A 26,633-nucleotide genomic window follows, 5' to 3' on the forward strand; every position below is an offset into this window, starting at 1 on the left:
CTTAGAATATCTTTCATATGACTAGAAAAAATACGATAAAAAAATTAGAAAGGACAATATTCTGTGTTGTTTTAAAACAATTAGGATGTGAAATGTTCATCTTGCCTTATGTAGCACATCTGAGGAAACAAGAATGGTATTAACAGATCATCATGCTTGTCCACCAGATAACCAGAAAGAACAACACACAGCCTTTACACATAGACTGAGGGTGAACTTGTGGAATCGAATTTTCTTTTTACTGTTTTCTGTGTCTTCATTTGCAATGCATTGCGCTATTGTTACTCATTAGCCTGGCTGACTAAGAAACCACACTTACCTAGTTTAGAAGAGAAATGGCTGGAGACTGCTGGTCAGCCACTCCACACTGCCTGATACTAAAGTTGCCAATAGAAGGCATCTGAAATTTATCCAATCCTTCCAACTCTGCAGTGAAGGTTTGTCCTGTGCATTCTACTCCCAGTGATGTTACACTCACCTCTGGCTGATTCGCTCTCATTGTAATTGTACAAGGTGGGCTCATAGAAGCCTTAAAACTCTCACTTGCAAGGTATTGCATAAATTGTAACCAAGCAATTACACATGAAAGTTCTCTGTCTCAGGAGAGGTTTTATTTCTTTTTTCCTTCTGTGAAACTATGGCTGTAGGAAATCAATACTGTATCCATCTGTTGATTCATGACACTGTCTCTAAAAGCAATTTGTTATGTTTATGTAACCAGTTACTTGTCCGTGGCTTATTTGTGCTATTAATTTCATTTTCTGATAGCTTCCTCTCTTGTGATAGTTACTGTTTATGAATATCTCCAGAAATGAGTAAAATTCTATGTGGCTTATACACAGTACTAATAAGGAAGAGGTAGATAAAGACCTTGCTACTTACAGGCTGTTCATCTTGCCTTATGTAGCACATCTGAGGAAGCAAGGATGGTATTAACAGACCATGCTTGTCCACCAGGTAATCAGGAAGAACAACACACAGCCTTTTACACATAGACTGAGGGTCCTTTTAAGACCTGGGCTTCAAAGAGAGACACTCCTTCAACTCCACTTTTACTGGGAGACTCAGCCACAACCAAATTCTGAAGGAACTAGAAGGTGGAAAGTTTAGGGATTTTTAATGTGAAGTGAGTCTGTGGTAGCATTCCCTGGGACGCTAAATAGTATGCACACTCCCACAAGTGACCCTACTTCTCTCCAACTGCTACTTTAGTTATAAAATCAATTAGCTATACATCTGGATTAATAATTTAAAAATATATTGACCTCTTTGAATGCTAAGGAAGGCATTCATGTATAAATGCAGATTTTTTTGTAAGTACCCCTACTGCTATACTAAACCAGAGGTTAATATTTCAATAAAAGTTATCTATTTTGTTTGCTTGCTTTTTAAATTTCCAGAGTCTCCTTTTGCTAGGCAGGTGTCCTGATGCTAAGTCCTGTCTCCAGTCCTAATGAAAATTTTAAACTCTATTATTGTTTTTTTAGGTGCTAACTGAAATGCACAAGAAATTATAGATAGAAACTGACTTAATTTCACTTCCTGAACATAATTGTGTTTTCATAAACATTTTACTGTGTGCTTTTTTCTTTTCCTTCACTAATATCAAAATAATTTTCTCTTATGTCAAAAATTTTAATCTTAAACAGCTAAAATTGCATATCTTAAAATGTTACACACTCACCTAATATTAAACATTTAGTTTTCCTCTCACATGATCTACATACACAGTGATACATTGGCCATCCTTAATTACTACTTTGTATTGTTGTTCTGGTTTGTTTTTGAGATGTGGTCTCATACAGCTCAGGCTGGCTTTACAATCCCTGTGTAGTAAAGGATGACCTGTCTGTGCCTCTCCAGTGCTGAAATTTCAGGACAGGTATGCACCACCATGCCTGATATATGCAGTCCTTGGTCATCAGACTCTGAGACTTGTGTGTGTTAGGCAGGTACTCTACCAGATGCATTCCTGGGCTATCAGATACATTAAACTTCTGATTAATTTTTTAAGACTCTAGAAAGTATGGATTACTGTGAGATAAGAACTTTATTATAAAGTTCCTAGATAGAAATGACCAGATTATTCTTCCAAAAAGGACAAAGTGGTTTATACTCCAACAAACAGTGGCTGAATCAATCTTAAGTCACACCATCATTGAATTTCACACACACACACACACACACACACACACACACACACACACACACACACACACACACAGCTTTAATAAGAAAAAATAATCATGGCTACATAGAGAAACCCTGTCTCAAAACAAAAACAAATAAAATAATGTCAAGGGACCACAGGGCTCCAGCCGGGGAGGGAGCTGTTATATTTGTATGATGCACTAAGATGGGACTCATTTCAGAAATATTTGATCTTGGTTCAATAGTCTACTTTAACAAGAGTTAATGTAGACAAAGGAGGGTTAAATCTTGTGTGACTATGGTGTTTTTTTCTTTCTGTTTTTAAATGAAGATGATAACCATTAAAGAGAAAAACCATAGAGTGTTGTTCCAGTTCCAGAGTAGGACTGAATGTTGGGGTTCACATTTTCTGGCTAGTTCTGGTTATGCTGGATTTGTATGTCATTTGCCAAATGCTTTAATTTGTCTAGGTTAATGCCCTAAGACTTCTACCAGTATATGATAGTCCAAGTCATTTGGGGCTATCACTAGTGGACACCCCAATTTTAAAAACATTTCATTACTTGAGTCAGTGTTTAGTAAAGTGTGTGTGTCTGTGTCTCTGTGTCTGTGTCTGTCTGTCTGTCTGTGTCTATGTCTGTGTGTGATGCTGGAGATGGAATCCAGGACATTGTACATGAAAGCCAAATGCTGTACATGCTCTACCCTTAAAGCAGTATTTATTTTAGAATATTTAGGAAGCCCTTCACAACTATTCAAATCTCAATAATGTTTAATCTGAGGGTTGTAATTCAGTTGTTTGGACTGTTGCAGTTGCTTTCTTCCAAATCTTAGCCATTGTTCCATTCAGTGCTTATGATTCTCCCTAAAAGACCCCATCCTCACCAAAGTTACAGTGTTGTAAATCTGTCTCTTAAAATTCTTTTTTCTTGATGATGATGATGATGAAGATGCCTCTAACTCTTGGTGGGGATCTTCCAGCATCATCTTCCTCATTGTTTGTCTTGTTTTTGCAAGATAATTACCAAGATCTTTCTTATCTAGACCAATGGGACAACTGGGTTGCAGAAAGAACAAAGAGTTAGGATAAGACCCTGAAAGTGAAGGTAGCAGAGATGATTCAATAGCCTGTATAGACATCAGATCTTCTTGCATTGAGTATTTGTAACAAAGGCTGGGGAAACCTGAGACCTTACTGTGCAGCATTGTTGGAGGCACTGGATTCCAATTCCTCTGTGTTGTAGTAAGGATGTATAAGAAAAATATTTCAGTATGGAAGGGCTGAAAAGCAATAACAACAACAACAACAAACCATAGCTCCACACCAAAATGAAAACCATAGACCTTTGTTCAGACATTTGTATAGCCTAAGGAGAAATCACATCAAAAAATATCTCTCCATTATAGTTGTATTCAGGAGGGATAGTGGGTTAGCTGCTGGGATTCCATCTAGGAGGCATGGTGGGTGTGCTATATGGTGGGATACCAAAATGACTCCAGCTTATGTCAAGTTAATGTAAATCTCCCAGCACAATAAGGTTTGAGTAGTAATCCAAAGCCGGTGGGCTTAACCATCTAGTGAGCTAGATAGATGAGTGTGAGAGCTTCAGGTCTTTGACCATACTCTTAATGGTCACAGCTGAATCTATGCTATTGATCTTAAATCCTACTAAGTGCCAGGAACACTCAGATTTATAATTCCTCTTGAATTTCTCAGTGTCATATGCATGGATTTTTTTTGGAATTACTAATCAGTCCTTTACGTTTTCTCTTTTCCTTTGAAGGTTTCGTTTGTCCTTCCCCATGTTTGAGAATTACATTGACTTTGCTGAGTTTTAATGCCTCCTATTCTAAGCATCTGTCTGTCCTGGAGAGCCAGTCTTTTATTTTGGACTGTTTTGCTCTTTAGTCTCTGTCTTCTTAGGGCTTTAGGAAACTGAAGAGTAACAGAATTTATGAAACTTAGTACAGGTAAAACTAGAGCTTTGGGACCAGGAACCTGTATGCTTATCTTATTTGGGGTTTTCTGAGTATTTGATGGTGAAATATATTTTTCTTCTAGTCCTAATCTGCTTGCTAGAGTGTCTTACATTACTTAGCATTTGAACAATAGCCTCCCTCCCTCATTCCTTTTCTCCTTTCTTCTTCACTCCATTCTTCACTTTCTTCCTTTCTCTTGACTATTTGCTTCACATTTGTCTACAACATTTTGGTATTTTAACATCAACCCTTTCCTAAAATTCTCTTCTTGATTTTCAACTGAGCAGAAGGGATTTTAGTTATGTACATTTTGTGGTTTTAAAAGTGAAACACACACACACACACACACACACATATATATATATTTTTTTTTTTTTTCAAGACAGGGTTTCTCTGTGTAGTTCTGGCTGACCTGAAACTCACTCTGTAGACTAGATTGTCTCAAAGGCAGAGATCCCCCTACCTCTTCTGTCACAGTGCTAGGATTAAATGCAGCACCATCACCTCCCAGCCTAGTAATTATTATGAATATAATTTTTATTGATAGGGAGCTAAAGGTTTAAAAGCTACAACACTGTCATATCTTTTATCCACATTCTTCCAGCTCAAATTTTCTATTTCCTCCCTGTGATTGTTTGAGAATACACTATAGGCTCACATATTTGAATATTGTTTCCCAGTCAGTGAAGTTGTTTGGGAAGGATTAGGAGGTGTGGCCTTGTCAGAGGAGGTGAGTTATTGGGGGATGAGCTTTGAGATTTTTAAAAGACTCATGTATTTGCAGTATGCTCTCTCTCAGCCTCCTGCTAATGATTTGAGATGTGAGCTCCCAGCTGTTCTTGCTCCCATGCTTGCCTTCTGCCATCATGAACTCCAACCCTGGAACCAAAAGAACAATTAAATGTCTTTATTTGTTTGTTGTTTGTTTGTTAAAAGTTTTTCTTTAAATAAGTTCATAAGTCACTTTTGGTCATAGTGTTTTATCATAGCAATAGAAAATTAACTAAGACACTCCCTTAACTATTGCTTATAGGTAAAATTTCCAGTCAGCCTATGGTGTCACTTCACAAATCATTTTTGGAATAAAAACTCAAACAAAGAGTGAATATATGAGTTGATGCTAAGGTAGTACAGACTATCACATGGTCATAGGACATCTCTATGCTCCATGTGAATAGACACATTCAGTGGGCAGAAAGTCCATTGTCTATGGACTATAGAACAGACTGCAGGTGAGTCTACTTGTGATGACATAAGTAGACTCCACATGAAGGCATACCACTATTAGATTGAAAGGTGATAGTAGACTGGCAGAGTTAGTTATAAAACAGGTGTGACATCATTACAAATTTTGCTCTCACTGAAATCTATGCATAGTTTATTTTTGTCCCTTGGTATCCCCATTGATGTTTCAATTGTATTAAGGCTCATTAGTCATCTCTCCTGAGAAGGAAGGGTGGCTCTCTCCGAGAGAAGATGTGGCCATTGCTGAGAGCTTCTGTGACATACTTAACATTTCTAGATGTCTGTGTAGTGGAACTTCATTTCTCCGGACACTTTCTGTGTTGAATTTAGAACTTTTTAAGCTTTTTTTTGTGTGAACCAGTGCCTTGTCTTTGTGTCTCTTGTTTCATAATGATAGCCAATTCCCAGAGGAATTATTGGTCAACCCATAAAGGAATGTCTATTGAGAGAGCCTTCCCTAAGATTGTCTGTCTTACCTTGGGCAAATAATTTCAGGAAGGAGAAATTGTGGGTGAGATACATAGTCTCCTACATCTACAACAATTTTCTTGGTCCCAAACTCTTCATTCTGCCCCTGTATAGGATTGTAACCAAAATTTCTCCCTTGCAGACCTCTTCATTTCTCAAGGGAGAGAGACTCCCTCACTGTGTACACTAATAAACCTGGTTCAATCTGTTGAAGTCATACTTTAGTATCTTTCCTGCCTTCTGTCTTTTTACTCTGTACTCAGAAATATTAACAGATATGTAAGTTGGGCACAGAGACATTTTCCTGCAATCCCAGTGCAGGGTAAGCAGATATGGCGGATCTTTGGGACTTTGCTGGCAATCTGGTTTAACTGAATCAGTGAGCTCTAGCTTCAGTGAGAGACCCTGTCTCAAAAAATAAGGTGGAGAGCCACTGAGGAAGACACCCAGTGTTGATATCTGGACTCTTCATGCATGTCCCCCCCTCAAACACACACACACACACACACACACACACACACACACACACAGAGAGAGAGAGAGATGCACACATACAGAGTAGGAAACTATTAGAGACATTTCAACTATGGTTGCCCCTACAAAGGATCTGGTCTCTATTTACTTTCTTCCTTCATTAACTAAACACCTCACAGGTTAGAAACAACAGTGGCTTTACTTAGGAGAATGCTATCTGTCTGTCCTTCACAATCATTGGAGGTAAAGCACTGATGAAAATGAGAAGGGCTACAAGTGAGAAAGGACAGAGATATATCTATATCTATTGTATGGGGTGGGTGCTAACAAGCTCAGGAATAAGTAGTTACAGGTACTTGCCCACCCAGTGAGAATTACAGATCTTGAACTTGGACTGCTCCTGCTCTGGGCTCCAATGTATTCATACCACACGTCTCTTTCTTCCTGTCTAACCTGCTCTGGGCTGAGAAGCTACCAAGGGTTGTCTGTCCACATGTGGCTGAACAGTCACAAGGCATCCGGTGTCAACATTTCTAAACAGTGCTCCTGGTTCTCAATCTCTACCCTATTTTTATTTTGTATTTTTTTTAAGGTGGAATAGTACATAAATGGTTCAAATTCTTTTCCTCAAGATTTCAGACCATTGACTGAAAGCACTCAATGTTGTAGGTGACATTGTAAATAGGAGATAATTAAGAGCAACACAGAGGACAATGGGGCACACTGTTATCCCAACACTGGGGTGGTGAGGCAGGAGGATTATGAGTTTGAAGCTTACTGATGTCCATAGTGGCTGTTCCAGGTTACACTGCCTTCCAGCATTTGACATTTTTTGTTGTCTTGATGATAGCCATTCTGACTCTCGAAGTCAGAGTTTTAATCTGTGTTTCTTTGGTAGTTAATGGTGATGAAAACGTAAAAATATCTATTAACCTTTACATTTCTTCTTTTTGAGAATTTTGTTCAATCCCTTATCTTAGTTTTGGATTTTCTTTTATTAATCTCCTTCATGTGGCCCTGGCACATTCAAACTGTCAAAAGCTTTGACATCTGAGATCTGTCCCATCAACATTCTGATATAGGAGAACGGTTCATAAATTGCTGCTGCTTTCTGAGGGTTTATAGGCAGTAAGTGGTTGCTGAGTGTGTGTGTGTGTGTGTACGTGTGTGACATTTTTTTTTTGTTAGTGGGTAAGTTGCCCATGTTCTTGTAACCCCTCCCCTGAGTTTCTGAAAACAACCCCTTATTAAAGTCACTGTATAACACACAAAGGGACATGGAAGCAGAAAGGAGACTGGTTGGGAAGAGGGTCAGCATAAGTGGGTGGACAAACGAGGTTGACATGTGATGAATGTGATCAAAGTATGTATGAAGTGAAAATGTCATGTATGAAGATGTCACAATGACACCCACTACTACACATAACTAATATATCTTGGCAAAATAATTTTAAAAAGAGAGGGACTAAAGATGACATTATGTACTCAAGTAAGTGGAAACCATGACTCAGTTAACTAATATTGCTGTTTATATAGAATTTTTAAATCATATATTACATATTATTAAGTACATATGAATTTAAATAAATTGTTTGATCCAATACAAGGAAGCAATTTTCACTCACAGAAGAAGGATCTCTTATTTTAAGTTAGCGTTCATACTTCAGTAAATGGATGCTTTGTACCGACCACCCAAAGCTTGGGATGGAATCTTCAGGAAGGACTAGTCATGTGAGGCTCTGTACTAGCTGTAGGAATCAGGAGCCATCTCCCCTTCCTGGCTACTTTACCCTATGCTACTCTCAAACTCTCCCACCCCTGCCCAATGAGGGGATATAATAGGACTTTAGAAACTGAATATTTATAGAGTCTAGAGAAAAAGGAGGCACAGACAGTATGCTGATTTGCTGCAAAGCTGTCTTCCCAATTAAAGATGCTCTCTGCAGTGCCACAAGCCTAACTCGGTACATCTTACTCTTTCAGTAAAAACCTTCCAACCAGATGATGTTCTACAATTTTATCACAGCACTTAGATAGAGAAATGCCTTTCTTTTGCTTAAAGCTGTTTACAAGAAAATGAGTTAGGATATGTTTATGAAATAAGAGATACAGGCACTTTCTCCAGGTAAATTTTGTAAACATTTGGTTTGATTTTTTTTTCTAATTAATTAAAAAAATATGTTTTGCTTGCATGTGTGGATGTGCTACACATGTGTGCCTGGTACCCACAGAAGCCAGAATAGTTGAGTGGACTCTGTGTAACTGGAGTTCCAGGTGGTTGTGACCCATCATGTGGATGATGAGAATCAAACCCAGGTCCCTCAGAAGATCACAGCCAGTGCTCTAAAACACAGAGCCACCTCTCCAGTCTCCTTGGTTTGCTTTTAAAAATCTAAAGAGAAGGCACTTGAACAGAACATATCTGATTCTAGGTATTGATTATGCAGTAAGAATCTAGAGCAGACCAAGAAATTACTATGGACTCTTCATTACACCAAGATCCAAGCCCATGCAAGGCTGGCAGCATCAGTGCACTCAATGAAGGTACTACTAATGTGCAGCTACTAATTTAAAGTATGTGTCTCCATTTCTCAGGAGCTCCTGATGAGTTCCCTGCTCCTTGATGCTTCCATTTTGCAGAACAACGATCATATCTGCATTCTGTATTGTGGAGAGTCTGTGAGCCACCACTAGGCAGGTCCTCCCTCTCCGGGCTTTATCAAGAGCCTGTTGGACCACCTGGAAGGAAAAAAAAAAAAAGGACCAAGTGACTTTCAATTTGGGGTGGATCTTCCTAAGCGTGCCTAAGCTCAGTTGCTAAGAACATCTACTGATGTTCTTTTGCTTTACGACCTGACTTTGGGATATGTTCACTCTGCCAGATAGAAATGGGAAAAGTGCTAAGGTAGGACTGGGTTGGAAGAGCATTTAGAAAACTGTGTGTGAATGGAACGGTTATACAGGTAAGAAGATGGTCCCAAGCTTGAAACCTACCTGTGTCCCCTCACCTCTCATTTTGCTCTAACCACAGGAAAAGTCTGGGAAGGTAGACGATAGAATGTTCTCCCTGCATCAACTTCTTCCTTCACATAAACTCTTCCTCTGCTAGATGATTTAGCATCAATGGTAAAGAGCAAACTAGAAAAGAACATTTCCCTGGGCTTTTCCTGACTGGTCAGATACTTTCAGATCTTGACTCATTTTGCTCTAAGATGAATTCAAAGGAGAAAACCTTTTTAGAACCTGGTTGCCCAGCTTCAACCCTCTCCTCCTTGCCACCACTAGGCCTTCATTTCCCCCAACCTGACCTTGGTCTTCGTGATACCATACACTCCTATTTGACACGAAAGCAGAGGTTGTTTACCTTCTCACTCTCATTATCAAGGGCTGAAGTGGCCTCATCCAGCAGTAAAATTTTTGGCTTCCGGAGAAGAGCCCTTGCAATAGCCAGTCTTTGTTTCTGGCCGCCAGAAAGCTGCACGCCTCTTAGTCCCACTGGGGTGTTGTATTTCTGTGTCAGAAACATGCAGGTTAACATAGCACATTAGCAACTGTGGGAGAGAGGCATCTAAAGAGTTCACATTTCAATACTCTTGAAAGGTGTGTCCTGACACACCTGAAATCTATTCTTAGTCCTCTGAACACCATGGCCGTTATTCATCTATGAAGGAATTTCTTCTGACTTTCTATTCTCTCCCTCCCTTCTTTTCTCTTATTTTTTCCTTTATTGAGATAGAGTGAGCCCAGGCTGGGTTTGAACTCCCTATGTAGGCAATGGTGACCTTATGATGCCTCTTTCTCACCTCTTGATACTGGGATGATAAACATTGCCAGCATGGCCCATTTATGTTATGCTAGAGATTGAACCCAGGGCATTGTGCATACCAGCAAAGCACCTTACCAACTGAATTACAGCTCTTTCAAAGGAAACCTCAGAATTATAGCAAACAAAAACCTAGCTCTCTCCCTGATCTTCATGCCCCTCCTATCTCTCTTTTATTTTTAATTAACTACTTAATTATATGTGTATGGGTGTTGTGCCTGCATGTGTGACTATGAACCACATATGCAGTGTCCTTGAAGGCCAGAAGAGTTACAGGAACTAGAGTTACAGGCAGTTGTGGGTGCTAGGAATTGAACTCAGATCTGCTGCCTTACCCTCCTGAGTCCTGGGACTATACGTGTACATCACCACACTGGGCACCACTTATTCTGTGAGTACCCTATAGTCTCTGTTGCCATATTGCTCACGTAATATCCATGGGCTCATTACATAGAATGTTTTTTTGTGTGTAACAATTATTTCTGTAGGCATGAGATTGCATTTGATTTGACTTAAGTAATAGCTTGATGGTGTTCAAAAAACAAGACTGTGTAGCTGTGTGTTGAGTAAATAAAATAAATTCATAACTGCTTGGATGAGAGTGAGGACAGGAGGTACAGAATCTGAGCCATCAGAACATGGCAGATGGGCACATCCATAAAGTTTGAGATAAAGGTAAAATAAGTCATCAGAAACTGACAACATGGCAACCATTAAATTTGTTAAATTATTCCTGGATAAATTAAGATTGACACTATCTAGATGTTGAAGAAGACCCTGCAGTGCCTGCTGAATGTGCAGCTGTGTTGAGAATTACATGCAAAGCTGATCTCATCTTTCAGAGTTTTACATGGATATTGTGTTCTCAGACTGGGAAGGATGTCAAGATCAGTTTGTTTGCATTAGAAAATTTATTCTTATTGAGTGGTAGTGGGTACACCTGTAATCCCAGAACTTGGGAGGTAGAGGCAGGCAGATCTCTGAGCTTGAGGCCAACCTAGTCTACAGAGTGAGTTCCAGGAGCAGATGCTGGCGAGGATGTGGAGAAAGAGGAACACTTCTCTATTGCTGGTGGGATTGTAAGCGGGTAAAACCACTCTGGAAATCAGTTTGGCGGTTCCTCAGAAAATTGGACATAGTACTACCAGAAGATCCAGCAATACCACTCCTGGGCATATACCCAAAAGATGTCCCAACTGGTAATAAGGACACATGCTCTACTATGTTCATAGCAGCCATATTTATAATAGCCAGAAGCTGGAAAGAACTCAGATGTCCCTCAACAGAGGAATGGATACAGAACATGTGGTACATTTATACAAAGGAACATTACTCAGCTATTAAAAACAATGAATTTATGAAATTCTTAGGCAAATGGATGGATCTGGAGGATATCATCCTGAGTGAGGTAACCCAGTTACAAAAGAACACACATGATATGCACTCATTGATAAGTGGATACTAGCCCAGAAACTTAGAATACCCAAGATACAATTTGCAAAACACATGAAACTCAAGAAGGAAGACCAAAGTATGGATACTTCGTTCATTCTTAGAAGGGGGAACAAAATACCCATGGAAGGAGTTACAGAGAAAACGTTTGGAGCTGAGACTGAAGGAAAGACCATCCAGAGACTGCCCCACCTGGGGATCCATCCCATAAACAACCATCAAACCCAGACACTATTGCATATACCAACAAGATTTTGCTGACTGGATCCTAATCTAGCTGTCTCCTGTGAGGCTATGCCAGTGCCTGGCAAATACAGAAGTAGATGCTCACAGTCATCTATTGGATGAAACACTGGGTTCCCAATGAAGGAGCTAGAGAAAGTACCCAAGGGGTCTACAGCCCTATAGGAGAAACAACAATATGAACTAACCAGTACCCCCAGAGCTCATGTCTCTAGCTGCATATGTAGCAGAGGATGCCTAGTCGGCCATCAGTGGCAAGAGAGGCCCTTGGTCTTTCAAAGATTCTAGACTCCAGTATAGGGGAATGCCAGGGCCAGAAAGTGGGAGTGGGTGGGTTAGGGAGCAGGGGGAGGGGGAGGGGATAGGGGAATTTTCCATGGAAACTATGAAAGGGGATAACACTTGAAATGTAAATGAAGAAAACATCTAAGAAAGAAAGAAAGAAAGAAAGAAAGAAAGAAAGAAAGAAAGAAAGAAAGAAAGAAAGAAAGAAAGAAAGAAAGAAAGAAAAAATCTGTAGGACTGTGAAAGGCAGCCTGGTTTCTGGTTGAGCTAGGTTTGAAACCCTGGTGACCTGGCAGGTGTCCCTGCAAAGGATGGTAGGCGTTTTGCCACGATCCTGGACACCAGGTACCTGACATGAGGCAGCAACTCTCCATAATTTTGTGACCATCAGTCAGGTAAGGGCAATGCCCCAAGCCCCTCCACAGGTAGAGAATGTGACCACAGATCCTGTAGCCTTAAGACAGATCACCTAAAGGCCTGAAGGGCTTAGCCAATTAGGCTCTCCTTCCTAGACACTCCTCCCTGCAAAAGGTATTTTACTCCTCAACTTTCTGCCATGACAATAAATGTCTTAAAACCATGGACTGTCTCTTCTCACTGAGATCCGCCGTGGGGAGCAATGGAGAAGGTCTTCGTCTAAAGAGCCACATCTAATCTCCCACACGAGGCCTCTCAGAGCTCCCAGCTATGGCCTCCACCAAGCCAAACCAAAAAAGCCAAGGACTCTCTCTTCCTTGCTGAACCCAGCTGGAGCATTCCTCTAGCGCCCCAGCTAGGTCCAGTAGGCTGAGGGGAGGTGGGACACTCTGTTCTCAGCTCTTCTGCAGCTCCCAGCGGTGTCTGGGTGCCCAAGAGTCAGAGAACCTGGCATCCCCAGCCTCTGTGCAGGCCTGGAGATCCCCGAGTCTCAGGAACCTCAGACTGTGTTCCCTCACCCCTGGAGTGGGGTCTGGCAGCTTCCCATAGCCCGATGCTGCGATGCTGTGTGGGTAAGAGCAGTCAAAACTCCCAAGTCCTGCCTCCTCAGCAGCCTGAGCTCTGGGACAGGTGCAAGTCATCCTGTTACCCACAAAAATCTATTCTTGGACAGGTGTGGTATTACACAACTTTGATCCCAGCGCGGCAGAGGCAGAGGCAGAGGCAGAGGCAGAGGCAGAGGCAGAGGCAGAGGCAGAGGCAGAGGCAGAGGCAGAGGCAGAGGCAGAGGCAGAGGCAGAGGCAGAGGCAGAGGCAGAGGCAGAGGCAGAGGCAGAGGCAGAGGCAGAGGCAGAGGCAGAGGCAGAGGCAGAGGCAGGTGGATCTTTTTTAATTAGAGGATAGTCTGGTCTACATGGTTAGTTTCAGATCAACTAGACCCACATAGAAGAGGAGACCTTGTCTATTTCTTTTTTTTATTTTTAATCTATCTGAAGAAAATGAAGTAAACTACAGGGTTCATTTTTATTTCTTCCTCAAATATTTACTTCAGATTAACACTGTACCTTTTAACACCACGTCTGCACCAAGGCAGACTGCAAGCACAAAGACATAACAAGTCAAAGTTAGTCCAGTGCATTGCATATGAATGGCTGGCTAGCAGGCTTGGAAAAAAATACACAAAAATATCAGGTTTGTTTTTTGGCATCTATCTTTATGTGAGACTGCAACAAAATCAGCACTCACTTTGTAGCTCAAGATTTCAGCTGGTTCCTTACCCTGGGGAGCCCTTCAATGAAAGAATGAATGTTGGCTGCATCTGCGACCTCTTTGATCTCCTCTAAGGGCACCATGCGGCTGTTATCACCATAGGCAATGTTCTCAGCGATGCTACAGTTGAAGAGCACAGGCTCTTGGGAGACGATGGCTGTCTGGGAACGCAGCCACTGCACGTTCAATTCTTTTACATCAACTCCGTCAAGCAGCTGTCAGAGCAGAGTGGAGACTAGTTTGTTAACAACCGTGTCATGTTACACTTCACACTATTCACACATATACAAATCATAACAAGAAACTTAGGAATTCAAGCTATTTTTTGAAGTATATGTTGCCAAAGGAAGGTTCATAAATCACCTGTTGGATAGGAGCTCCCAGGTTACAGCTTACAGAAAAACTGATACGTATACTTCTAGAATAGCCACAGGTTCCAGGGATATGCCCAGAGACTAGAGTATACCTAGTATTCTGTCATGAAGTCACATAGAAGATGATCAACCTCCCCCTCAAGCAAAACAACACTTACTGATCCCCAGTCCATTATTGATCCCCAATGAGGGAGTTGGCTGATTGATACAAAAGTCTACCTGTAGAGATGGGCACTTGGCTCTGGGCCATATGTATTCATTCACACAGATACTTCACCTGCTGTGTATTTGATGAGCATGCCTACTATGTGCTAGGGCTCTAGGTACTGGGGAAGTAGTAGTAATACAATGAAAAACTCCTTATCCTGAGAGTTTGTACTGTAGCTGACAGATAAAGGCACCCTAGCAACTCAGAAAGAGAAGGTGACATGGAGACAGGGTAATAGAACAGAGAAGGATTGAGGCAGAGGGCATCTAGGATGCCATGGGAAGGAACTCTGGGACTACGTCAAATGAGATACAAGCAGATCCTGAGAACAAGCAAGTGGAGGAACAACAAGAAAAAAGGCCACAAGCTGTGGAGATAGATGTTCAGCATGCAGTGAGAGAGGGAGGAAGGGGAAGTTTGGAGGGGGGGCAGGAGCCAGATGACAAAGGGCTTTGGTGGTGTTAAACCGTGTTTTTGCTTGGGGGGGGGATCACTCTCCATTGGATTCAAGGAGGTAGTGTATATGCTGCCTGAAAACAGATAGATGCCACCTAGTTCAAGAGAGCTTTATGAACAGCTGTTTTCCAGATGTTTGTTTAGACTCTATAATGGATAAAGACTATAAGTTATAGGAGAATAAGATTAAGATGGCAACCTTTAACTTTTAGGGAACTATAGTTTTTATTGTGTAAGGGAGAGATCAAGATGCAAGCTTTGTGTGTAGAAGAAGGGGAGGGAGGAGAGGAGAGATGCAGTGGTCGGGGAGAGTAATAGGAATACAGAACACAAGGCACATAAGATATTAGTAGATACAAGTAAGGTCAAGAATGTAATTCTTGGGTTAAAAGGAGGAAGAGATTTTTCTAGATCAGGACTCTCAGCTTAGTGGAGGTTGATTTGGAGAAAGCCTTAGCTTCCCCCTCCCACCTCAACCCCAACTGGTCTTGACAGCTGAGGGTATGGAAGGCCAGTGAGATCAGCCAAGGGGTGGAGACCATTAAGGGTCATGAGCCAGACATGTAGGGAGCAGTAACAATGCCCAACCATATTCCAAAAGGATTCTACAGCTTCTAAGATAAGAACTGAGGCTGTCAGGAAAGCTTGATTCTGGGTCATTGTCAATTTCAAAGTCCTACCCACCAGTTTTGTTGTGGGGCTGCGGTTCCTTAGGTAGGAGTTGCTTTGTTTGTTTGCTTGGCTTTGTGTTTGCTCTACTAGGCCTACCTGCACATTTAAGGGTTTGCCATTAACACCCAGCTTATGTGTTTTTTTTTTTTTTAAGATTTATTTATTTATTTATTATATGTAAGTGTACTGTAGCTGTCTTCAGACAGACCAGAAGAGGGTGTCAGATCTCATTACGGATGGTTGTGAGCCACCATGTGGTTGCTGGGATTTGAACTCTGGACCTTCGGAAGAGCAGTCGGGTGCTCTTACCCACTGAGCCATCTCACCAGCCCCCCAGCTTATGTGTTTTAAGTCCAGCTTACCACTTGTCCTTTCATGGGGTCATAAAATCTTTGCAGCAGTTGAACACATGTGCTTTTTCCACAGCCGCTGCTCCCAACGAATGCTACAGTCTTCCCTTTCTCAATGCTGAGGGACATGTTCTGAAGGACAGGAACTTCTGGCCGACAAGGATAGACGAAAGAGACCTCTCGAAATTCTAAGTTCCCTTCACAGGTGTCCTGTGAAAGGAAGGAGGCAGTGTTTTCAGTGGACATAGAAAAGGTGCACCCATGGTCATGCCCTGAATAAGTGCTCACTTTAAAATGTTCACATTCCCACACCATTCCGATGTCAAATACATTCCTCTCCAGAGACCCACTGATTTAACGCTGGCCCTCATCAGCATTCGTATGTGTGATTTTAGGTGCACATGTCTTACTGTCTTCACTGCTGGACTATGTTCCTGCAAAGCACTAGATTTCTTCTGTTTGACATCACAGCCTGTTCTGCTGACTAGCTGACCATATTCTCTAAATAAAAGTTGTTGTTGCTTTTTAATTTTTTTTTTTCTTTTTTGGTTTTTCAAGACAGGGTTTCTCTGTATAGTCCTGGCTGTCCTGGAACTCACTTTGTACACCAGGCTGGCCTCGAACTCAGAAATCCGCTTGCCTCTGTACCCCGAGTGCTGGGATTAAAGACATGTGCCACCACACCCGGCTTGCTTTTTAATTTAATTTGAGCTTTAAAAACCATTTCCTGCTTCACTTAGAACTGCCTTATAAATTCTTTGCGCATGTTATACTTTAAAAACTGGACTATGTTTTATAGTTAATATACACTGCTTTGAACTATGAGCTATTTTTATTTTCAGTTAATCATTATTTGGCAGTAAGACTTAGCTGAAAGTTTACTTTTCTCTGTTTTCCAATATCTTTAGCCATTGGTGATTTTTATGTAAGCAAATAACGTTTCTATGCTAATGATATTCTTGTAAAGACTTTTATAGTTTATTTACTTGTTTGTTTGCTTATTTATTTACTTTTAGTTTTATGTGCTTTGGTGTGAGGGTGTCAGATCCCTTGGAACTAGAGTTACAGAGAGCTGTGAGCTGCCATGTGGGGGCTGAGAATTGAACTCAGGTGCTCTGGAACAGAAGCCAGTGTTCTTAACTGCTGAACCATCTTTCCAACCTCAACTAATAATATTCTTAAAAAACTTTCCAGGGCTATAACTAAATGATCATTACTTATTTTATTTTTATTTATTTATTTTTGGTTCAAAGATTTGGGTTCTTTTAAAATTCACAGTTGGCCTTTCTCCTTCCTTTCCTCCCTCTCCTCTTTTTTGTTAATCATTTCCTCTCCTCTATGTTTGTGTGTGTGTGTGTGTATTTCTGGAAGTCAAGGCCAGAGTTTCATACATGCTAAGCACATGCTCTATCACTCAATAACATTCTCCAATACATTAAAGTATTTTTTGGCTTTTGTGATCAAGGTAGATGCACACTAAGGCTAGACTTTCAGACAAAGCCCTTAATAGTCAGGTTTAATAATCATGTGCAGTATTCTAAACTTAGGAGAAAAAGTACAAAGCATGTTTGGGGGACAGGTGGAGCTCAGCGGAGGAGCACTTGCTTAGCCTTTGAGAAGTCCTAGGTTAGATCCCCAGTACTGGGTGGAGTGACTGTGGCATTTGGGAGATGGAAGTGGGAGGAAAAGACATGCAGAGATCACATTTGGCTACATAAGGAGTTTGAGGCCAGCCTGCACAACAGATGTGCAATTTTATCTCAAACACAAGCAAACAAATACAAATAAGATGTGTTTGAAATGCTAAGGTGTGGTTGAAGATTCAGGCAGCAGAATAAAATATGCACCATGATGCACACCAGATCTAAGAGGGGACTAGAAGACATTTATTTTTGGTTTGTTCATTTTCCATTTTGCCCCTACAAACATACACTATTTGCTGCAGTGTTAAAACACAGCAGAAAATGGATAAAACAATTGTTTCTGCACATGTTCTGGTGCCTTTGGAAAGTCACAGAGAGATGGTCTAGAAAGTCCCTAGATCTTAACACATTTCAAAATTTATTCTTATTATTTTACATTACAATATGGAAAAGTTCAGTTTACATAAATGGGGAGAAAAATGTAATAGACTTCTATGTGCCTGTCAGCTATGTGGAATTTAATTTGCCCAGATTTCAATTTTTCAAAGCAGAAGTGATAATCTGAAATATTTTGTATTAAATAAAATAATGAGTAATTCTGTAGGGTGTTTTGTTTTGGTTTTGGTTTCTTTGAGACAGGGGTTCTCTGTATAGCCCTGGCTGTCCTGGAACTCGCTTTGTAGACCATGCTGGCCTCGAACTCAGAAATCCGCCTGCCTCTGCCTACCGAGTGCTGGGATTAAAGGTGTGTGCCACCACGCCCGGCAATTCTGTAGTCTTTATATGAAATATTTGTGTTCTATGCCATGCATATAGTTTATCCTTTCTTTCCTTTCTTCTTCCCTCCCTCCTTTCCTCCCATCTCAGCTTTTATATGCACATAGTTCTAAAGGGGATACAGCATTGAGATACTCAATTTTTCTTTGAATTTTTAGAAAGAAATAAAAGCAGCGTTATACACTTAGGAATCCCAAGATTTTAAATATTCTCATGTTCTTTACTTTCCAATATGTTTGATTTTTCTGTGATGTATCTTTGAGTACTTCATTTTGAGAATGTAAAGGTATTATTATTTCTGTTACCAAATATGCACACAAGCATCTTATTAATTTTACACCTCCACTGATAATGTGTTACTTCAAGCTGTCATATAAATAAATCTACTACTAAAATTCTAGAGAGAAATAGTATAGTTTTAAATGAAAACTTTAAGTATATACCTAATAATGATTCTAATTTTTGAATATAAGATTCCTAGAAAGGTTTTGACACTGAACATGTACTTAATTATTTAGCTCTCTGTTGTTTCTTTTTCAATACTCATGGTTTCTTAAAGTTTGTAGTTTAAAGTGCATACAACAATAAATGTATTCAGTTCCTCCTTTTCTTCTTTTGCAAATATGTTTTCCATGAAAAACTGTGTTTGACATAAAGGCATTGCTTGCCTTGAAGATGTGATTAGATAAAAAAAAGGATGAACTCTAGCCAACATGCATGAAAGAGCAAAACCACTGTTATCTAAATACATTTTGACTTGTAATCAGTCTTTCATTGAACATTCTCATGGCATTAGGCATGTAAACTTAAACATTTTTTAAAACATAAAACATATTTTAGGAGTAGAGATGAGAATCTGACAGGAATAAGGTACTCTTCCTTGAGGTGCTAAAATTCTTCTAGACAAACTTCTGGCACCTGATCTGAGCAGAAGATTCTATATTGTACTCACTGGTTTTTCCCCACTTTGACTGCAGCTATTTATGGTTGGTTTATTTTTCAGCAAAGCAAACAGATGCGAAGCTCCAGCTTTGGCTTTGGAATATTCAGGAGCCCAAACAAGTGTTTCTCCAATGGCCATAGCCCCATATGCAATGGCGGTAAAGACTCTGTTGAAAGATAAGACATCAGTGTCTCAGAACATGTGGCGTAGAGAGCATGTGTGAACAGAAGTCATATGGTACCACTGATGCTGAAGGCTCAGCAATGGCATCTCCTTGTTGTAGCTTTCTGCCAGGTGCTCTCTACAGCCAAACAACCCTGGAGTTATCCCCCAAACGCTTCTTTTGATAATGATCAAACATTCCTGCCAGTGAGCATGAAACCTTTGAGCCACTTTGATAAGGGTGTAGTTGTTGGAGATTTGGCAGAGACAATAGAGAGAATGTGCCTTAGTGGTGAGATATGATGCAGGTCGTCTCTTTGTTTTCATGCAATGTAGCTAGAGCAGGTGACTGAAGCTGGGTTAGATTAATCCTCTGCCTTAACCCTTGCACTGTTTGGAGAGCAAAACATTCACTTACACTTTCTTACCCTTCTTGAAGTGACTAAAGGACACTTCAGCCAAGGATCGAGGAGGAGCTGTGCTCTTGTAGTTTGCTGCAGATTCTGATCTCTGTTTCGACATGTTTATTATAACCTAGCAAGCAGGCTAATGGTGTTTGATAGTACACAGGGCATTCACAGAGTTGTGACCTAACACGTGGTTAAATATCTTCTTCCTATTTTTCTTTTTCATTCTAGATGTAAAAACAATAATTCAGCCACAGTGGGACACACTTCATCACAACATTTAAGCACTAGGTACAAGGACATTTTGGCCCCAGTACTTGTTTGCTTTGATCTATTATATGTGTGTCTATGGGGTCTGGCAGTGTAGTGTACCTCTGTAATCCTTGCAGAGACAGGCAGAACTTTGTGAGTTCTAGGTCAGCAAAGTCAACATAGCAAGCTCTTGGCTATGTAGAGAGATCTTTTCTCAGAAACCAAACCAAACCAAACCCAAATGTGTCTGGATTCCTCATGAATTTCATCCTTTGCTACCTTGTGACCTCTCAAAGGATGGAGGCTCTGATTTATTCAGTGACTTTGACTTTGGACACCTTCCCACTCACCCACCCCCACCTATCTGGCTGGTTTTACAAAGAAACACAGAAAGTATACCAACACCCAGTTTATAGGGTACTTGTAGCTAAAACTACTGTTGTCAATAGTTCTTTGGCACTAACAAATTTAAACAGTTTCTTTAAAGAAATTGTTTAATGGCTCAAAATGCCATTCAGAAACTAGATATAAAGTAACAAAAAGAATTGTCAAATTTAGATAACATGCTAAATAGGCTTGCTTGTTGTTATTTGTTACAATGTCACTTGGGCTATTCTTGAAATTACTATACAGACCAGGCTAGTCTTGAACTCCAGATCCCTTGCCTCAGTCTCCTAAGAACTGGGATTACAGGAGTGTCTCTGTGCCTCACTGTATTTGTTTTAAATGCAAGGGAAATTCAGGCTGGATCAAACTGAAGTCTCAGTCTGACCCAAGATCAGGATTCAGCAGGTGAAATGGGAAGACAGCTGTTTAGGAGTGTGGTGACCTGGGTCCTAAATTATAGGGTGGAGCTTCACAGGTTCTCAGATGTCAGCAACTGAGTAAGCCTTTCTTAGTCACTGTTCTATTGCTGTGAAGAGACACTGTGACCATAGTGACTTTTATCAAAGAGAGCATTTAACTGGGGGTTTGATTACAGTTTTAGAGGTTTAGTTCATTATTACCAAGATGGGGAGCATGGCTGCAGGCAGGCAGACATGGTACTGGAGAATTAGCTGATAGGTTCACTTCCTGATCCACAGACCGTAGTGAGAGAGACAGGGCTTTTGAAATCTCAAAGCCTTCCTTCAGTGACACTCTTTCTCCTCCAGTAAGGCCACATCTCCTAATCCTTTCAAAAAGTTCCACTCTCTAGTGACTAAGCATTCAAATATATGAGTCTATGAGGTAACCCTTACTAAACCTACTATGATGTGGTTTAGTATGTGACCAAATATTTATCCATCCTAAAATTTTTACTTTTAGAGTCCTTTTAATGGCACAGATAACCTGAGCTTCCTGTCCTTGCCAGTTTCCCCTTTAAAATGGGAATATTACCGAGAGGGGCTTCTCTTAAAGCCTTGTTCCTGTGGGAGAGCAATGATCTAAAAAATTGGAGATACCTAGATACCTGGTTTGTGATCTCATTTGCCTAGATTGACTTAACTAGCAGCAAGCTGAATTGCAAATCTTTACAACTCAACAGGCATTTAATATACAGACAGCATTCAGGGCTGCACTCTACAATAGAGTCAAATCAGATCCTTCAAGTCCTGCTCAAACTTTTGGGGCATCTGGATGGAGGGTCTACCCAGAGAAATATATCATCAGCCTCCATGCCAAACTTGGCTTGGGGCATCTCATCTAGGGGTTAGCCAGGAGACTAGTCAGATATACTAATAGATTTTTAAAGTTACTAAAATACATTCATTACATTAAACATGAAACATACCACAGGTCATAAGTGATTTTCCTATTGAACTAACAGGCAAATATGTAAAGCAGGAATTGAATAAGGCTCAAACAAGATTTCACTGTGTGAACTGATTTGAACTGAGTTCCTATGTAGCTAGGCAAGCATCCTACTCCTGGAGCCAGCTTTCTCTTTTAAAGTTATTCTTTGAATTGGCACACAAAGTAATGGGGTTTATTGTGCATTTTCATACATTCATATGCCTGTGTTGTTCTTGGGAAGAAATTTTATTAGAGCATATGCCACTGAATCAATCATGAAACCCTTGGTGCTGGCCAGAGTGAGCAAGAAGGGTGGGCAGGGAGTTAGGAAGGAGCAGCCTGGCACTCTTAAGCCTTGTATCGTACTTATGTGGGTTCTCTAACATGGGCAGCATTGCCACCTTCTTATTACATTGGCCCTTTCAAGCACATCTGAGCACTGTGCAAATACCAAGACCTATTATAACTGTTAAATAGAAATAATCCCCTAAAACACAGACATGAGCAATTCTAGTTTTAGCACAGCTGATCCAAATAGGGGTAAGAAGTACCGTCACCAATCATGTGTCTCTCCTGAGTCTGGTTCCAGTTTGTAAACACTGAGTGATTGGCCTATCCTGAGAGGAAGTTCAGTATTTCTCAAGCTACTTCCTAGGATCACATCTAAATTCCTGCTTCTTTGTCCTGCATGTCTGACTCTAATTGTAAACAGGAGCTAAGAATATCTACAGGTTCCATGGTGGTTGTCAGAATTAAATGATATATGGCACCTGGAATATAAGTGGCAACAAATGAATTTGTGTGTTGTTCCTTTCAAGGAGTGGAGAGTTACTGGGAGCTTTCATGCAGTACACAGTAGGTCTAAAGTATAAAGTCCTCTCTTTGGGTGCAAAGTAGAGTAGCTGTTATCCTGGAAGTGCTCAAAGAGGATAAAGGCTCATTATCCTCTTTCCTTCTTTATCCAGATGCAAGTCAGAGGCTCTCTCCTCCCACTCAACATCCTATTCATGATAGATGGAAGGATACCACAAACCTCTGAGATCCTACTTGGTTCTCTGGTGCTGGTGAATGTTTTCAAACACATGATACAATCTGACCACCTAGGAGATAATTAGACCAGGAACTTCCCAGTTCACAAATTAGGAAACCCCAGCTTGTGAAATTTATGCAGTTGGCCCAAGATCACACAGACTGCAAAGTGAGCAAGTCCTGCTGACTGCATTTCTTTTTCATGCTGCACTTTCTGGTGGTAAGCATTGTGTCTGCCCTCATGCCATGTTTCATTAGCCCTTGTCCCTCTCCTGGGATCTACACAGGCCTAAGATATCCATTCTACTTTGACTTCTCTCTGCAGATCCCTTCTCTGTTAATCTGACATTGGTTTATGTGGCCTTTCTTTCATGTAACTATTGGGGAGGAGCCAGAAGGAGTGGACAGCTGTCCTGTTTGCTAACTAATGCGGCTGTTTCAATTACAAGATCAGTTCTCCTAAGCAAAGATGGCCACAAAGTCCTAAGGAGCTTCTTTCTAGCCTTTAGTGTTTCAAAGTATCAGTCAGTCTGCCATTAGGATTCATTTAAAATGAAACTGTGTTGCTATTGTTCTGATAGCTACATTTGATTCTGAAAATTCAGGGTAGCTTTCTCTTGAGAACTGTATTTAGACTTTGAAGAACAGGAAACTTACTGCATGAGCATGGCCTAGGACTCACTATGTACTTAGGTTGGCCTCCAATTTCCAATCCTCCTCCTCAGCCTCCCAAGTGCTAGGTTTACAGGTTTTTGATAGGATACCTGCTTTATTAATGCAGGATGAGAAGGGGGAAACTAAATTTATTTTGTATCCTCAAAACTTTGTACGGTCATACTGAGCATTGTCAGGCCAACAGTGAGGGGACTATTTTACTAACCCCCGAGTACTAGAGGCCTACACAGGTGGTTTTCACAACCCTCAATCTCTAGCCCAAATTCAACAGAATAAAAATCTTATTATCCCATTCAAACGCTCACTTGAGGGAAACCTTTACAATGGTGCAGATGATACTGTTCTGTTCTTGTCACAGGTGTACATGCTCCCTTTATCAAAGGCTCTTCCCCTCATCAACAGCATGACAAACTCATGTGACTGTATGAGGAGATTGTGCTGTGGTACTGTCTGTACATCTGTACTTCTCAGCACACTGCCCCTTCTGAAGACAGTTTACTCACAACTGTACTTGTAAGCCTTGAAAATACACTCATATTTTATTGGGTGAAGTATACTCTTATTATTGTCATCATTTTATTTATTATGCTTGTGTGTGACAAGCATGCCGTGTGATGTAATGAAGAGAGGGACATGACGCAGTGTGGATGTGGAGGTCAGAGAAACACTGTATAGAGCTGCTCCTCTCCTTCCTCTATATGGGCTGTGTGGATTGAAATCAGATCATCTGGTTCATGCAGCAAGAGCGTCTACCTGCTAACTCATCTTACCCTCCCATACATCATTATTTTAACAATAAAATAAAACATGACTTCCCTAACTTTTCCATAATTCTAGGAAAGTTCCTGGTAGTAGGCTAAATAAATGAATAAGGAATTTTTTCTGGTATGGAGAACAGAGTAGAATATAGTTCTGGTGTTCATGTTTCTTTAAAGTGTATGTGACCCTGGGTCTTGGAATAATCTGGGATGTTTAATTAAATCCATATTTCTGGCTCCATATCAGGTCTGTAAATCAGACTTTAGGGAGAGCTCTAAGCACTGCCTTTTAAAACCAGCTCTGAGATTGCTGAGTTGGAAAACTTCCTAAGAGACCAGCACAAGAGGATTAGCTTTAACTCCTGAGAGGTTTCTAAGAGGAGATTTTCTTTTTTAACTTTTTCTATTCAATTGGGTGATTAAAAAGAAAGTTCTCTGCCACTCTAGATCATGGAAGGCCCATAGTCTCAGTATCTAAGGAGATACTTGAGACACATGGTAGTAGAGAGTACACTAGGCTCTATAAAATAATTAAGACAGCTCTCAGCCTACAAGTCTATACCACGTGTTATATTACTCTGCTTGTAGCTAGAGGCAGGCTGTACCTTCCTGGCCCTGGGAAATATCATCATGGTACTATTCAGAATTATGTGTGACTGTGTGTGTGTATGTGTGTGTGTGTGTGTGTGTGTGTGTGAGAGAGAGAGAGAGAGAGAGAGAGAGAGAGAGAGAGTCAAGAAGACAAACTCACAGCTAATAATGAGTGCTGGTAGCTGGTAGCATATATGTGCCTGGTTTTCTGTGGTGCTGGCCAGGCCTTTGTGCATGCTAAGCAAGCGCTCTACCAGATGAACTACAAACACCTTCTACTCCATTAATCACTAGTCTTGTGCTAATCATCCTGGTTATGTTCTGTGAACTAGAACTAAGAAAGCTGAGTTTACCTATGACTATAACTAAATAGAAGGTCTATGAGCTCTACAGTCCTTCCACATATAGAAACCCAGAGCCATAAAGAAAATGAGAAACTGGGGCCCATAACTTAGAAAAGCCTAGAGAAACAGCAAAAGGAAATTCTGGAATGAGCTGGTAGTGCTACTGAAAGGCCTGGATGAAGGGGCAGGAGAATTGAGGGCTCAAGGCTGATATGGAAGTCAGCAATGACCTTGATAATGTCTTTTTAGTGATGTGGAAAGAAAGGAGCTTGGCCTCAGGTTAGTTGACAGAATGTAGAGACACTGACATGGGTGAGGGGAAGATTCTTCTCTTTTTCTTAGGTGATTAAAAAACAAAGAAAGCCAGGCATGGCTGTGCATACCTTTGATCCCAGCACTACAGGGGCAGAGAGAGAGGCAGGCAGATGTTTCTTGAATTCAAAACCAGCCTGGTCCACACAGCAAATTCCATCCAACCAAGGCTACAAAAAAGGCTGAGAATTTGAAAGAGAGCAAGGAAGAGCATATGGGAAAGTTTAGAGAGAAGTGTTAGAGAGAAGTGATGTAATTACATTTTAATCTCAAAACATAAAAGAAACAATTAAAAACACAAAACAAATAAAAAAGCAAAGAAGAGTAGTGTTAAAAAAATTTCAGCAGAGAGGATGAAATGTCTGCTGTGAGAGTTAAACATCACAGGACTCACTACATTAGACTGTGCTAAGTAGGCTTGCCAGATACCCTGCAGGCACAGTGCCCTGGGCATTTACAGGAGGGCTAGATGCCCTGGAGGGCTAGAGAGGGCAGCTGTTCTAAGTTTCTAGAATTTGTTTGAAAAATCAAACTTTGGAAGACAATGGATTGTTTTAATCCTGGGAGTGGTCACATGACATCGGAACCAAAGCAAAGGGTTGGTTTAACCAGGCCTGTGAACCACATATATTAATCCATGTAATTCTGGGTTTTGTTTCTTGTTAATTTGACAAACTGATTTGTCAAAGTTAATTTGACTAAGCAATCAGCAATGGCTTCAGTCTCAGTGATGTGCCTGCTGGGATTAAAGTCATGCGCCACTAGGCCCTACTCTGTTGTAGTTTTAAATGCAGATATTTGTTTGCAAGGAACCTCTTCTTTAGGACAACTGTGAAGCACAATTCCTGTGGACCTGCTGTTTACTGTTAGCCGATAAGATCCAGAAATGCTGATTTATAGGTTGACTTGTAGATTGTTTCTTATTAGTGTTGAGCAAAGAACTGCCCTAGGACATTTATAAAGAAAGATATTTTTGTGTGAGTGGGAAATAAAAATTATTTTAAACTATCTTAAAATTACAGGGCTTCAAATGAGTTTAGTTGAATTTATCCTCCAACTACAAATACGTCCTAGGGAGGAAGAAACAGGATCAAGAG

At 40.6% G+C, this 26,633-nt stretch overlaps 1 protein-coding gene across 1 annotated transcript in view; it reads right to left on the reverse strand.

The window, feature by feature from the left end:
• Nucleotides 1-8,868: 8,868 nt before the first annotated feature.
• The window catches only part of Abcb5 (ATP binding cassette subfamily B member 5), an 86,583-nt gene continuing 68,818 nt past the window's right edge, over nt 8,869-26,633 (reverse strand). The window contains exons 23-27 of the mRNA XM_085830113.1: nt 19,240-19,396; nt 15,880-16,077; nt 13,816-14,022; nt 9,683-9,829; nt 8,869-9,057 (exon numbers count right to left, since the gene is read on the reverse strand). Of these exons, the coding sequence (XP_085686239.1) occupies nt 8,869-9,057; nt 9,683-9,829; nt 13,816-14,022; nt 15,880-16,077; nt 19,240-19,396 (898 nt within the window). The remainder of the gene's footprint in view (nt 9,058-9,682; nt 9,830-13,815; nt 14,023-15,879; nt 16,078-19,239; nt 19,397-26,633) is intronic.

This window comes from Mus caroli, unplaced genomic scaffold (genome assembly GCF_978045245.1).
Source record: "Mus caroli unplaced genomic scaffold, Mus_caroli_1 scaffold_14, whole genome shotgun sequence".
Classification (NCBI taxonomy): Eukaryota; Metazoa; Chordata; class Mammalia; order Rodentia; family Muridae; genus Mus; species Mus caroli.